The sequence below is a fragment of the Frankliniella occidentalis genome, unplaced genomic scaffold (genome assembly GCF_000697945.3).
Source record: "Frankliniella occidentalis isolate FOCC.00 unplaced genomic scaffold, Focc_3.1 Scaffold108, whole genome shotgun sequence".
Classification (NCBI taxonomy): domain Eukaryota; kingdom Metazoa; phylum Arthropoda; class Insecta; order Thysanoptera; family Thripidae; genus Frankliniella; species Frankliniella occidentalis.
This window is the reverse complement of record NW_026267237.1, coordinates 707,552-721,924: the sequence shown is the minus strand read 5'-3', so window position 1 is coordinate 721,924 and position 14,373 is coordinate 707,552. Positions and strand designations below refer to the sequence as shown.

Genomic DNA, 14,373 nt, shown 5'->3' with positions numbered 1-14,373 from the left:
CAAGATGAATCCGACTCATTGGTTACATTTTCACATTTTCCCCAAACCAGCAGCCCCCGCCCCCTCCCCTCCCTTCAACATACGTACGTAAACCATTCAAAATATTACTTTGGTTCATTCTTATCGGACACTCGCGAAACTTTGTAGGACGAGTTCCGCAACTCTAAAACTAAAAATTCTAACGCTAACGCGTTAACGGCCCCCTTAAATTTTAATGTTAACTTTGGAAAAATAATACTACGATTCTTCACATTAGCTACTGATTTTGCTGTACACTGCAGCCAAATATCTAGGAAATTTATGTTGATCTGATTAATTAATGATAGACTAAAAATCTTAATATTTACGGTGGCTAATTTTCTGTGCACTTAAAATTCTACATAATTTGTCTATTATAAATATTTCAAAGTTTAGAATGCTGATCGTTTGCCACGCTAGCTTGCTTAAATGGCTTAAATGAACACCCGCCATAACATTCAGGACAGGTAACGTGAACTTTTCAAAAATATTACTAACACAGCGTCAGCAGATTAAGAGATCACTGATAATGTTTTCAAATATAAAGAACGTATACGTATAATGTAGACGTATTGTATGTTATATGTTGACACTCCTAATCTTAAATAAAGATAAAAACATAATATCTATTTTCAGTTATAGGTTGGCTGCATCCGTAAACTTTCCGCCCCTTTTGAAACGAAATTATTACAAGGCGGAACTACAGTCGCAGCCAACAATCAAAGCCGTGGCTGGCGCTCAGCGGCCGCGTTCAAAACGGCGTCTGTGTTGCATCTTTATACACGGCGGCACGATAGTATTATTCAAACGCGACTATCGAATCGACGCCAGGGCCAAATATTTTTGGGGTAGGGTTGCACAAAGCAAATCCATTGGTCGAACTTCCCCGCGCAAATTTGTGATTGGCCGAAGTCTACCTGGCTCGACTCGGCGTGCTGCTTAGCTCGTCATTTCTATGGAAACGCGTGGATGCAAACTCATATTTCATCAGACATAATTGCATTAAACATGTCTTAAAAAATTCCAAATTTTCTGAACTATTTTTCATTCAAATTTGATTAATTCGCTTGGGCACGATTGGCTGTGCCACAAGGGGCCAGCAGTCAAGAATAACAAAAAAAACTTTCGGGCGAAAGCAATAGGCACCCCTACTCGGGGGCCTATAAATTCCACACTTGGTTTGACAATCTGGTATTTGAATCACTGTTGAGGAGGTATCAAAAACTCGAGGTGAGCCTTTCTAACTTTACTTGCACCATGCTGCTGCGCCAAGCGCTACCTAGCGGCGAATGGCCACACCGCGCCGCGGCCGCGAACTGGTGCCAACTGTTGAACTTTTAATTCGAATTACAAATTATAATGAAATGTCCCAAACACAATCAATCGCCACGTTCTTTAGTGATTAAGAAAGCTCGTAATTTGTCCATTCCAAAACATATTAACTCTTAGCGCGGTCGGCTACAGCGTAAGAGGAGAAGTTTATTCTCACACACAGACAGACAGACTCACGACCAACGACACGCCAGGTCCACCAGAGAGCTCAGTCCACTGTTCCGGAAAGCTTCGCTTCGCTCAGCAATAATTAATTTAGGGAAATATTCTTTCTAAATCATTAACGGAAAGAGATAAAGCAACTCTGATAAAATTTTGCTTTAAGGATTCTACTTTGAAGAGGAATTGTACTGAAGAAACAGCAAAAAAAAAAAAAGTTCCAAATATAATTTTTAGACCTATTGGTTTTGAATTTTGGTAAGTTCAATAGTGTTACAATGTATATTTATCTTCTTTTTATTGCCTTAGTGGTATTCATCTTGATGTCTTGTACTGTAGCTTCTTCTCTTTTAATTACTGTGGGAGAACAATACCTGCTCGTGTCAAATCTGAAATTAAATATTTGTGATAATATTTGTACATTTACATTATCTTAAACTTTTAAACGTATAATAACTACCCACAAATTTCATTTGGTTAGGAACACCTTCTGGTATTTTAGAAATTCTAACTTTACTTTTGGTGATGTATTGTTCATTTATTTCTTCAGCTGCAAAAAATAAGCTAAAATTTAATGGTTTTTCTTTTTTGTTAATTGATTCGTGTTTTTGCTTACTTTACTTACAAAATGGAACAAATACAACTCTCGGTGCTCTGGTAGTTTTTGCTATGAAAACAAAAGGGCTTGATGTTTCTGTTATGCAGTTTTGCAATAACTGAATTTCGGCAGGATTTGTAAATTTGGCAAAGCCAATGCGGTTGAGGAAGAAAAAAACTTCTTGATCATCTTGAATTTTACATTGGACTCTTGCTGTTGGACCAACACTTGTTGTGAACGGTCCGATACTTGTTAATTGAAAGTAAAGAAATAGGGGAAGTTTAGAAATGGGCATGTATGTCGGAACAGAATTTTGGTTTTCACTGTTATATCTTTTGAAAAAGTTTTGAGTTTCAGTCTGTTCTTGTGCTGCGTTAGGTCCTTCTGCCATCTGAAACCAAAAAAAAAATGTTTTTTAAAAATTCAGTTTATTTGTTCTATATTTTTTTATCTATAACATGTGAATTTTGTTTTAGCTTCATGTCTGTCGTGTCACTTTAACTATTTGTAGTGTGTGCTGACGCTCAATTTTGCTATCGGAAAAGCAAATGCGAATTGTGTTTTTGTTAAATTGCTGTATTGCTTAAGCAGCCGCTTCAGCGGCGTTTATTGAGAAACGGGAGGTCGCTCGCAGAGGAGAAAATGTGATTTTTCGTCCTGTAAAGCAGTAGGCATAGCGTCTGCCAGGCGTCGCGTCGCTGCAGTTGAGGACTTTGGGGTGATCGAACCGCGGGACCTTGGCAGTTTGCGTTAGATCGTGCGTTGAGAGACAGCAGCGTCGAAGGAGGCTGCAGGACCTAAGCGAAGGCAGTGAGTGAGGGGTGGCAGGTGACGCAGGTTGCGGCTGGGCCTTAATCGAGGAGAGCAGGGGCTCCAGCGGCGCCGTCTGTGGCAATGCCTCAGCTGGAGCGACCATGTGCGGAGCCGAGTGGCAGAGCTTTGCGATGGGCGGGCGGCCTCCGCCCGGCAGCACCGAGCGCTCGTCGCCAGAGCGCCCGGCCCGGCCCGTCTCTTCGTCGATGGGCCGGGTGGCCGCCCGGACCGAGCCCGGAGACGGGCGGTTGCTCCGCCCGCTTCATTCGGCACTTTTTGGCGTGGCGAGAGTAGCTGTCGGCCAGCGCCGACCCGCGCGCGCGGACCCGGCACAGGTGACTTCGGCACTGTTCGGATGTCCGGCCAGTGACTGCCTCCACCACGCCAAGCCACAGCACCGCAGCACACCGCCCATCACTGTCGCTCTCTCTCGCACACCTCAGGCAGCGGGCGGAGCCCGCCCGCCCATCGCAGATCTCTGCCGAGTGGCGGGGACGGGAGAGGGGGCTTCGGCGGCAGGGCAGGTGGGAGTCACGGCTCCAGGCTGGTCACGCCGAGGATGCTGTCTACATGGCCAAAAAATACGATTCTGTCAAATTGTGGTAGACAAGAAGGTAGTTTATCGTTAGAAATAAATTTGAAACGTGCTAAAAAAGTAGCTGTAATTGTTATGCAATAGTTTATCTCAAAGGAGAGAAGTGTAAGCAACTAATGTGTTGTAGAAAGATTTTCATATTTAAAGTAGTAATCTCACGCGTTTCAGTTCTTCAATATGTATTTAAATGTGAATGTGAATGTTCTGTAGTGTTTTGACTGGTTGTTGCGGTTACTCATTCGAAATTTGAATAAAAAATACTTTAGAAAATTAGAATTTTTTTTAGATATGTTTGCTATAATTTTGTCTGATGAAATTTGAGAAATTTGAGTTTGCATCCACAAGTTTCCATGGAAATGACGAGCTGAGCAGCAGGCCGAGTCGAGCCAGGGAAATTTCAGCCAATCACAAATTTCCGCGGGAAAGTTTGACCAATAGAAACGATCGCCTGTTGCTTTGTACAACCCTATCCAAAAATTATATGAGCCTGGCGTCGATACTTCCTGCTTTTAGAGGTCGCGTTTGAATAATAACAAGTCGCCGCCGTGTAAAAAGGTGTAGCATAAACGGTGTTTCGAATGCGACCGGTCAGCATCAGTCGACGATAGGCATTGTTAGCGAAGACTGTACTTCTGACTTCGAAATCGCATTTAAAAGAAAGTGCGGCGGCTAACAATGCTGCCAACCTATCGCCCTTTGCAGCTGGGGTGCGGCTCCCAGGAATATTTAAAAGAAAAAAACTATGATTCATAACCACCACTGTAGATCCGCCTTTTAATAATATTATTTCATAGTAAGCAAAAAGTATGCGAAGCTAATTAGTACAACCAACCTATAACTAAAAATAAATATCATATCATGTGACGACATCTAATATTGAATAGAATATTTTGACTATTCCGACGTAAAAATTAAAATCTATAGGGCAATTAACGCGTTAGCGTTAGAATTTGTGGTAAATATTCCTGCCATTGTGCAGAAAGGATCTGGCTTTTGGGCCAAGATTTGAATACTATACCTGTGTCTGGTTTACTTGGGCAACGAGGAACAACACAATTAGTGTACCCCATATTGTAGTTAATGGACTGTATTTATACGTGGTTCAAATCAGGAATTATTAAATAAGACAAATTCGAAAATTCGAAAGTCAAAGCCAAAATGGCGCGGATGGTCTTCCCTTTAGTTTGTATGTCATACTAAGCATTTTACAAGAAGGCGGTAAGGTGGTGGCGTTCGAATGTGAGTTCGCTATTTCTCTCTGCTTATTATAGTTATAGAAAAGGAAGTGTTGATTCGAACGTGTGGGGCCCAAATTATGTAAATTAGTCTGATGTTCGTGGCGATCAAACAATTATTGTGAGAAGGCGGTAGACGGGCCGCGTTTGAAAAAGCTTATTGCCATCCTTGTTTCGATCATTGTAGCAAAGGAAGGGATTGTTTGAACGTAGACTTTAGAGGTGTCTTTTTTCCTCTGAATTGGCTCGGCTTGGCCCACTTGTTGCATGTAAAAGTATTTCCATCTCCCTCTTGACGAGCCGAGTATTACCATGGTAACGGGAACTTTATCTTTAATTTTAAAAAAAACGGTTTCGTAATTTTTTTTAAAATTTTGCGCACTACGTTGTATGTAAAAATTCTTTATTTAAAAAAAAAAATTAAGGAAATCGTAGGAAGGAATTTTTTTTTTCCATAAAGGGCCATATAAAACAATTGACTATACGATAGTAAAGTAAAGTAGGAAAGTAAAACGATAGTAGAAGACAACTTCGTGTCTAAAAATCTAAAAAACACGCCTGAAGACGCCTGAAGAGGGCTAACTGGCTACGCGCATTACATGCGTGTATTGCCTAGTAATCGGGCTGAGGACAGCGAGTCCCTGGCCTCGGCCACGCGTCCGCAGCGCGGCAGGGGAAAAATCGTGTCGTGTGTTAATTGGCGCGAAAGTGACAAAGGCCTAAAATCCATTCTTGCGCATGGTTCCTGACATCGCAGCGCCCTTCGCTGGAAACTCCTCGAAGTGTATTTTCATTTAAGCTGCGTTCCGAATAGATCGGTGGCTTCACTCCTTAAAATGGAACGCCCTAGCCGGCAGGCCAAGCTAGGCCCGGTCCCTGCCGAACCGAGTTGCCGGTGGAGCGAAGCGTAGCTCCTACACGGGCTAAGGCAGCGTTGCACTCCGCTTTGCTTTTAAATAAAATGAAGCAAACCTAAACTAACAGACCTAATTTAATACATCAAATCAGTAAAGAGACTGTCAATGCAGCGTTACACTCCGCTATCGCTCTGCGCAACGCTTTGGCATGGGTTCCTAGGCTCTGTGTGAACGGTCGATGTCCTTAGATGATTTCGAAAGAGACGTAAAATATATTTTAGCGGTACCAAAAATTAAAACGAAGCAAACCATAACTATCAAACCAAATTCAAAGAAGTAAATAGGCAAAAATACTATCAGTGAAAAGTTGCACTCCACTATCGCTCCGTGCAACGCTTTGGCATGTGGTCCTGAACCTTAGGTTCGAGTCCTCCCCGCAAGTGACCAGTTTGGTGGGCGGGCAGGGTGGCCTAGAGGCCTGTCGAGTCACGCGCACTTCCTGACCAGTCCCGGCTCATATAACCAGATTTTAAAGCCCCGCAGGTAGGCCCGGCTCACACTGGATGTGGCCGTTCACACGACTATGCGCGTGGTGGCCCCCTCGATATATTCACAGAACATAAATATTTTGGGTTCAAGGCCTCTTGGCCTCTTGTTAGAGGCAGAGGATACAGTATTACAGGACGCCTTTTCAAATTTGCATATAGTTCGTCTAATTTATACAATATCGTCGGGGGACAGCTACAAAGACACGCCGTGGTCGAGTTTGATAAAGTTTGCCGCCCTCTCGCCGATCATCATGCTGGGGCCGTTGGTGCCACCGCCCGGGACGCAGGGCATGACAGAGGCGTCGGCGACGCGCAAATTGCGCACCCCGCCTAGGACGCGCAGCCTTGAGTCCACCACGGAGCCAATACTGCACGTGCCCACGCCGTGACCCCAAGTGGCTCCACCCTCGGTGCGGACGAGGCACTCGTACCTGCAGAACAGACGAAGAATTATCTTCCATTGCAACATTCACCGGGCAGATGTCCTTTATTTTCATAGCTCGACGCTTCCAAATGAGAGCACAGCTGTGCCCGTGCCGAATACACAGACGCCTATCTGCAAAACGTGGTTTTCACCTCGCCCTTCTGCTTTAAAGAAATGCAACCGCTCTCGTGTCCGTCCGTCCGTCGTCCGTGTAAAAGGAAGGAAGTGAGCTAGAGGTCTACAAATTTTAGGGTATCATAGGGGTCACTCCTGGACAACGAAACGCCTGGTGAAAGGGGGTATCAAAGAAGTAGAGTTTGGTCAAAAACGTAGGATTTTTTTTTTAAATGGTCTCTTAAGTGCTTTTTTCGACGAAAATACGGCGAAAATGACCACGTTGCACACATAGACGTGCAAGGAGGCGTCCAATCCTAAAATGGGAGAGGAAGTACCCCCCCTCCTCCCCCGCAAACAACACAATCTGAATTAGAAAACTACCGTTTGCCGTATCTTTCACTGTTTCGGTCCTAGAGGTGGATGTATTGAAAACAATGGCAAAAAGTCAAGTTTTAAGGACGAACAATACAATCTAAAACTGCGCTGGTACATTTTTTTTTGTATTTTTCTTAAGCAAAGCAGAAGGGTGGGGTGTTGGTTTAGTCACGGTGTTGCCCCGTTACAGTCTTTTGTCATGTAAAAGGAGCAAATCTCTAGGGCCGCAGGCCGCCGGAAGTTAGTTTACTCAAATATGCATAGAGATTTACCGGTCACATTATTTATTTGGTTATGTTCTTCAGTTAATCGCGAGCCGGAAATCGCCGCCGGCAGGCCAAGGAGGCCCGGCCCCTGCCGAACGGAGTTGCCGGCGCAGCGAAGTGGAGCTGGCAACTGCGTTTGGCGGAAGGGCATGAGATTTGGCAATACTGTGCATTCTTGCCTGTACTTCTTAAAATATGTCGAACTAACCCAAATTTTGTTGAAAAAACAAACAAAAAACGTTTTGGCTCAAGGTGACGTAAAGACTACAGACTTTTTTGAAACGCTAAGATATCGGTACCTTACGAGGTGTCAGGGACTTACCAGGCCTGACATCCTTTAGGGATGTGTTTGCATGCTTCACCACCATTGACTATTAGTGTAACGCCCGATTTTCGGAGGCTCCTTGATGAAGAAAGTATATCTACAGCTTTCTTTAGGCCAGCTGCATAAGCCCGAACATCCTGTCAAAACAGAAAACGTCAATAGTAAAGGATGAGGGTTAGGCTGTGCTATGTAATGGCACTATACTTGAGATTGAGAGAAATCTGGTTTATCTAATCGACTGTTCATTTTTTGCCCGCACTATGAAGTGCACCTTCTCTGTATCATCAATACAAGGAATCGCCAATAATGCGAAAAGTACAAACAGCCCAGGGATATTAAAAGTGCGTTGCAAACATTAAAAATTATAACAAAGAACAGGATCGTTACGCAAACACTTCCGTGAACTTTCCACGCGCATTGTGTACTTAACACGTATAAAACTTGGGCAAGTTTTTATAGAGCTATTATATAGTGAGATTTGAACAAAAGGCTGTAAGCACAGTCCGTTGATAAGACACTTTACATTTTGACTTTTATACCTCATAGTTCTGGAAAACCCTCTGACTGATGACGGGAGGTCCAAGTGGGTTTGTGGTGTTGATGCTCACTCTCCCGCTGTCCTTTGGATGCAGTAGAACGACGAACGGCATTATCTGGTATTAAAAGAAAATATTTTGTTGGATTCTGTTCAACATAAGGTGAACGTTCTCGACGGATTTTTTCTTTCTACAAAAGTTCCCAATACAAGCAAACCTACATGGCAGAAATCGAGCCTACTTGGCCTGCCGGTGGCAATAGATCGGGCATGCTGCGCAACGACCAACACTTTACTACTCACTTTTGTAATGTCTGATACTTTCCGGCGGCCCTAAGAGGTTTTTCTTCCTTTAACATAATTTATCGAGCGATATGACACTGTCACTCTACACCCTCTGCCCCTCTGCTAAAAACGATAAAAAAGTAGTTATAAATAAACTCATATCTCTGAGCTTAAGCTTAATTTATAAAATTTGTCGTAAATCTACGAACATTTTTCTCACAGTGAAGGTAAACATAAAAATGGGACCGGCCGTCGCGTGGGAAAAATGTTCTTAAATTTACGACAAATTTTATAAATTATGATGACGATATTAATTTATTTGTAAAATTACAAATTAAAAGAAGTAAATTTATAACAAATTTTGTAATTTCAATTTATGATTCTTTGTTGTAAAAATACAACATTTTTCATAAGGCAACGAAAAAAGTCACAAAATTACGAATTGCATAAATAGAAACTATTTAAGAAATTTGTTAGTAATAAACGAAATTTATTATTTATTTGGGTCAATTTTTCGGCAATTTTTTTGCACGGGGGCTTCCCTAGTTTGAGTCAAGTCACTGCGATTGCCATATCCTCGTGACACTTGATCGTTGACTATTGTGCTCCATGGTTACATACGTTACGCAAAGACCCGCTGCGCACGCGTTGTGCACAGGATCTGTTTCAACACAAGTTAGGTCCAAACGCCAAGTTAAAACTTTCAAACAATTTTTAGAACAGTCTTGCGGCCCTTCGCTGCTGCCTCGCACTCCCTTAAGGGAGCAGACCTGTGAAATGTAAGGGTTTGCAAGAATCGTCACCACACAAAAACCACACGCCGCATCGATTTTGGGTAAAGGATGTATTATGAGCATAGATGGGCGCTAATTTTGCCGTTGGCGCCAGTACGCACACTCTCCAGGAACATGCCGATTTAAAGCGACTTTAGAGGGCTTTTAGTAGTGCTAAACTCCATGAGCGTTGAGCACCCACCAATTTTTAAAAAAATTCAAAAACCTTCAGACACGTAAACCTTATTTTCCGACAGAGAATCAAATTCCACCAAGTAATTCAGTGTGCTTAAAAAAATTGCAAGCGCGGGATGGTCTACCCTAGCACCCAAACGGTCCGACAGCAAAACGGACAACATTTTCGGCTGGGGCTTTTCTTTTAAAAGTAACCTCTAGAGCATTAGTAAAAAACCTATTATTATCAAAAATATTTTTGGCAGCCTGTGTTTTTTGATCTTTTTAAAAAGCCAATTTTTGAGCTAGAATGCTCCTCTATGAACGTGATCTGTCTTTTTATGTAAGAAAATGACCTTATACAACATTGTACTAGATTTTATGAAAACGTATCAACGCATCCGAGCAACAAAGGCGGATCAAAAAGCGGACGCTGAACAACGGCGGATCAGAAAGCGGTCGCTGAACAACGACGGATCAGAAAACGGTCGCTGAACAACGACGGATCTGCTTTTTGCTGATCTCTGCATACTTGACTTTCGGGGCCTCTTACTCTCCTTAAAGATATCGCATCGTATTGGGTGTTGTCTCTATTTATTCACGAGATGATGACAATTAAAATGATGTTTTACTGAAAACGATACAACGTCTCCGCGATGAGTGAGAGGCCCCTAAAGTCAAATATGCCGAGATCAGCAAAAAGCAGATCCGTCGTTGTTCAGCGACCGTTTTCTGATCCGTCGATGTTCAGCAACCGCTTTCTGATCCGTCATTGTTCAGCGACCGCTTTTTGATCCACCTTTGTTGCACGGTTGCGTCGGTATACAGACCTCTGTATACAGTTTTACCAAATATAATAAACATTTGTAAAATTTCATTTAAATTTTTTAGAACGGTGTAACAATTTTTTTACATTTTAAAGATTTCTATAAAATTTGTACACAAACCATTTTGACCTGAGACATTTGCAGCAAGTCGGCCTCCTTGGATTCCAAGATGGTTTACTAAGAAAACATGATTGGCAGCTTGGGATACAATAGTAATGTTTTTCATACTGCAAAATATGAACTGCTGAATTTTACTGAAATTGCTTGAATAAAGCTTGAAAATCAAGCTGTTGTGTTTGTTGTGTATATTTGTTTTGAGCCCCTGCTCGATAGAACCCCTCCTCGGCAAATGGCTCGTTTACCGAGTCATAGTAGCTTGCTGTTCCGTTCGGCGATGTGGTTCCGTCTGCGCAGTACGGCGTGCGTTCAACTCCGTCGAGCCACCCGACAGCCGGGTGCTGTATGTAGATGTAGGGTCTGCGGTCGTGCCGAGGCTGGAGGGGGCTGCGCATCCGCACCACTACCGAGTCCGTCCCCATCGTCCCAATGGGCCCTGGGCCTCGCGGGCCGTCAGCCTATGGGCAACAGGAATCGCTGTTAGTCTCCGTTAGTCTAACGGAAAACTTTTCTATGAAGCAGGTCTTAAAACCTGATTAACAATCACTACCTGTAGAGCATTCCGACGGCAGGATTAGAGAAGACCCATGGGAAGAACAAAAGCCTCCTGGGCATGCGCGGGCTATGGTGGGGGGGCGCCTCGACCGGCCTGGTGCCCCCTCCGACCCCAGCCAGCCCCACCATATCCTGCTCATGCGCAGTCGGCTTTTGTTCTTACCATGAGTCTTCTCTAAATCTGCCGCCACAATACTTTATACTGCAGTACTCTACTTAGAATCCATCGACGAACAGGACCTGGGCGTCTTAAATTAACAATCATATATGTGTGGTAAATATTGATTAGAATATTAATTAATCAAACGTTGATTTACGAGGATATTTTTACAGCAGAATAATAGACCTACTACGTGCTAAACGTTTGTGCGGAAAACAGACGACGGGTGAAAAAACTTGCCGTTCTGGGTCCTACAACGCGATAGGACAGATACCGAGAGGAGAATCACTCCACATAAAATTGTGAGAGTTAGTACGTTAGTACACGTTAGTATACCCTTCCTTTAGAGTTAGTTATGAAAGTTAGGATTACAGCACTATTGCGATTGCTTTCTACCATTATTACGCGTTATTACGCTGTGAGTTCGATTTAGTGTTAGTACGCCTTTAGTGGCAGGTCTGGGAGGTGTCAAACCGTAAAATGACAGAGGAAGTAGCCCCCCCCCCAGAGGGGGACACCACTTCACTTAAGGATGTACACAGGATTACGTGATTACAGGGATTACACGAGAATTTTGAGGGATAACAAATGAATTTTGTTGAATTCCTGGCTCTAGAACGTCTAGAACGTCGCGAGCGTCTCACTCGCACCTGTCGTTTTCGGAACCTTGCCGGTTCTTACCGGGACTGGCGGGCCAGCTTACCGGGACTGCGGACCGCCCGATGCACACCTCTGCTTCAGGGGCCAAGAACGAAGTTATATGTGGATTTTTAATACTCTGGGTTGAATCAAAGTACGCAAACCCTCTCCAAAGTGCTGTTGGGTCGAGCATTACTGAATTTGCAGTGTGTCTGTAAGGTAAGGCCCCGTATGATTTTAGTTCATGGTCTCTAACTGTCCAATTCAACATATATGTCACAAAACTATCTCCTCTAGGGACCCCAAATAATTTAGTATTTAATGATTCCAACCAATTAACAGTGAATTTACGGGGTTTTCAATTTAATACAAGTTTAATAGGCAGCGAGGTTTCAGTCTTAATACTTAAACTAAGCGAGGTTTTAAATTTCATACTCCAACTAAGCGATGTTAAATTTTCAATACCACATTAGAGCGAGATCCTAAAATTAATACCAACACAGAGCGAGGTTAAGGACTTATCGTTTAAAACAGCAATGAAAGATTGTCTCGATTTTTTTAGGTAACAAACCTCGCTCTAGGATTTTTAGTGTTGTTTGTCAAACAGTTTTAAAACTTGACTTTTAACCATTGTTTTAAATATATACACATCTAGGGCCGATACAGTGAAAGATACGGCATATCCGTAGGAAGTTCCTGATTCAGAATGTTCTGTTTGTTTTTTCGTTTTTTCTTTGAGGGGGAGGGGGGAGACTTCATGTGATATTTTACGATTAGACACCTCCTTGCACGTTTCTATGCTCAACGTGGTCATTTTCACTGTATTTCCGACGAAAAATCCACTCTAGCGCCCAAACGGTGCAAGATAAAGTCAAACGGACAAAATTTTATCCCAAGGATTCTACTTTAACGAGTCACCCCTTAGAAGACCATAAAACAATGTTATTTTCCTACTTTTTGGACCAACCACTATTTCTTTGTTACCCCTTTTTACTCCCTGGTGCAAATTCTGGCAACCACCCCTAAGGGAGCGAAAGGGGGTAACAAAGAAATAAGAGTTGGTCCAAAAAAGTAGGAGAAATATTTAGTTATGGTCTCCTTGCTCTGAACAGAAGAAGCCTTCGGACTAAAATTTTGTCTATTAGGCTCTAACTTGCACCGTTAGGGTCGTTTTTCCGACGAAAATACGGTGAACTACGAACACGCTGTACGTTTGGCCGAAGGGTGGGCCTAGCTTGTTTTTTTGTGCACTCATCGGCTGAATGAGACACCGACGTCATCGTCGACTAATCATCGTTCAGAAGGAAACAGATCGGACAGTCGGCATGACTGGACTTTGGATTCCGATTGTCTTGCAGGCGGAATACTCTATTACATGTTTCGTATATTACTCGGGATTACGCCGGTGTATATTAGGGTTTGCTACCGAAATTTTACAATTTTTGAACACGTTTTCCTATTTTTCTGTGTTAAACTTCGCGTAGTACCTAGTTTCGAAGTACGGTGTACTATGCAAGTGAAAACCCCCCTCGAGGTTCCCTGCACCCTCTACCCTTCTATTTCACATCTACCTCCTCAAAATCGCACCCTTTCCTCAAAGTCACACATTTCTGAATTTAAATCAGGGTTTTACCTTAGAGAAATCTTCAATATCTTTGTATACGTCATCGATGGATGGAACGACCGCAGTCTTAGTTAATTTTAACCTTGGCATGGTGGTGATCACAAGATGGTCCTGCACATAAATTTGAGGCTTCTGAAACTGATAGGGTTTTCCGAGGATGAGCAGCGGTAGATCTAAGAACAAAAACGGAAGTTGAAAATGCGCGCAATGGCAGAGCTGCGGAATGGTGCGAACGCATTTCCCTCTTCCGTTTTTGCTTGTAAACATCTCTCAGAGCCACTCTCGTCACAAGGAATCAGTGTTGCTTACTTACTCAAAAATGTGATGTGAACTGATATTATGTACTGCTCTACGTGCGATGTGGAGCACATTTAAACAATATCGTTATACAAAATATTTGTGCACCATTTAAATATGTATACATTTCTGCTTATTTTGTGCACAGATGTGTACATTTCAGAGTTGCCAGAAAAGTAGGCAAAACCCGCCCAACACACAGCTGTGCGGAGCGGTCGGTATCTACGCCTGCCTACTAGGCAAATGTGTAGATGTTGTCTAGTAGGCAGGCATAGATAACGACCGCTCCACACAGCTGTGTGTTGGGCGGGTTTTGCCTACTTTTCTGGCAGCACTGGTACATTTTCATGTCCGATTTAAGAAATTTAGAGATTATGAACGACAAAAGGAAGGTAAGCCGCTCCAGCTTAACATTATAGCCGTACAAAACAACGTACCTTTAGGATGTCTCTTTGAGAGACATCGCGACATTGCCCAGACTCCGTCGACGCTATCGCAAACTACGCCTGAGCCTGTGCTGAGGCAACTCAGAGACACTTAGAGTGGCTCTAGGAAAGATCTCTTAAGGCCAAAAAGAGACATCCTAGAGCGGGCATGCGGACACCGAGCAGACTCTCAAGAGACATCACAGGGACTGCCCGGAGACTTCGTGAAGGCTTTCAAGAGACACTATACTGTAGAGACATACAGGAGACACTTTAGAGACATACCGGAGACACTTCAGG

At 43.1% G+C, this 14,373-nt stretch overlaps 2 protein-coding genes across 3 annotated transcripts in view; both read right to left on the bottom strand.

Moving 5' to 3' along the window:
• Positions 1–92: 92 nt before the first annotated feature.
• Positions 93–6,148, bottom strand: LOC127749929 (uncharacterized). Its single transcript, XM_052270036.1, has 3 exons — positions 2,135–6,148; positions 1,974–2,059; positions 93–1,898 (listed from the first exon to the last, which is right to left on the bottom strand). The coding sequence occupies exons 1-3, from the start codon at positions 2,496–2,498 to the stop codon at positions 1,893–1,895; spliced, it is 456 nt and encodes a 151-aa protein (XP_052125996.1). The 5' UTR covers positions 2,499–6,148; the 3' UTR covers positions 93–1,892.
• A 147-nt stretch (positions 6,149–6,295) lies between these two features.
• Positions 6,296–14,373, bottom strand: part of LOC113214370 (glucose dehydrogenase [FAD, quinone]-like) — a 40,748-nt gene continuing 32,670 nt past the window's right edge. For both annotated transcript variants that reach the window (XM_026433708.2, XM_052270035.1), the window contains 5 exons: positions 13,361–13,462; positions 10,619–10,831; positions 8,202–8,315; positions 7,660–7,799; positions 6,296–6,586 (listed from right to left, as the gene is read on the bottom strand). In XM_026433708.2, the coding sequence (XP_026289493.1) occupies positions 6,349–6,586; positions 7,660–7,799; positions 8,202–8,315; positions 10,619–10,831; positions 13,361–13,462 (807 nt within the window). In that variant the 3' untranslated portion in view covers positions 6,296–6,348. The remainder of the gene's footprint in view (positions 6,587–7,659; positions 7,800–8,201; positions 8,316–10,618; positions 10,832–13,360; positions 13,463–14,373) is intronic.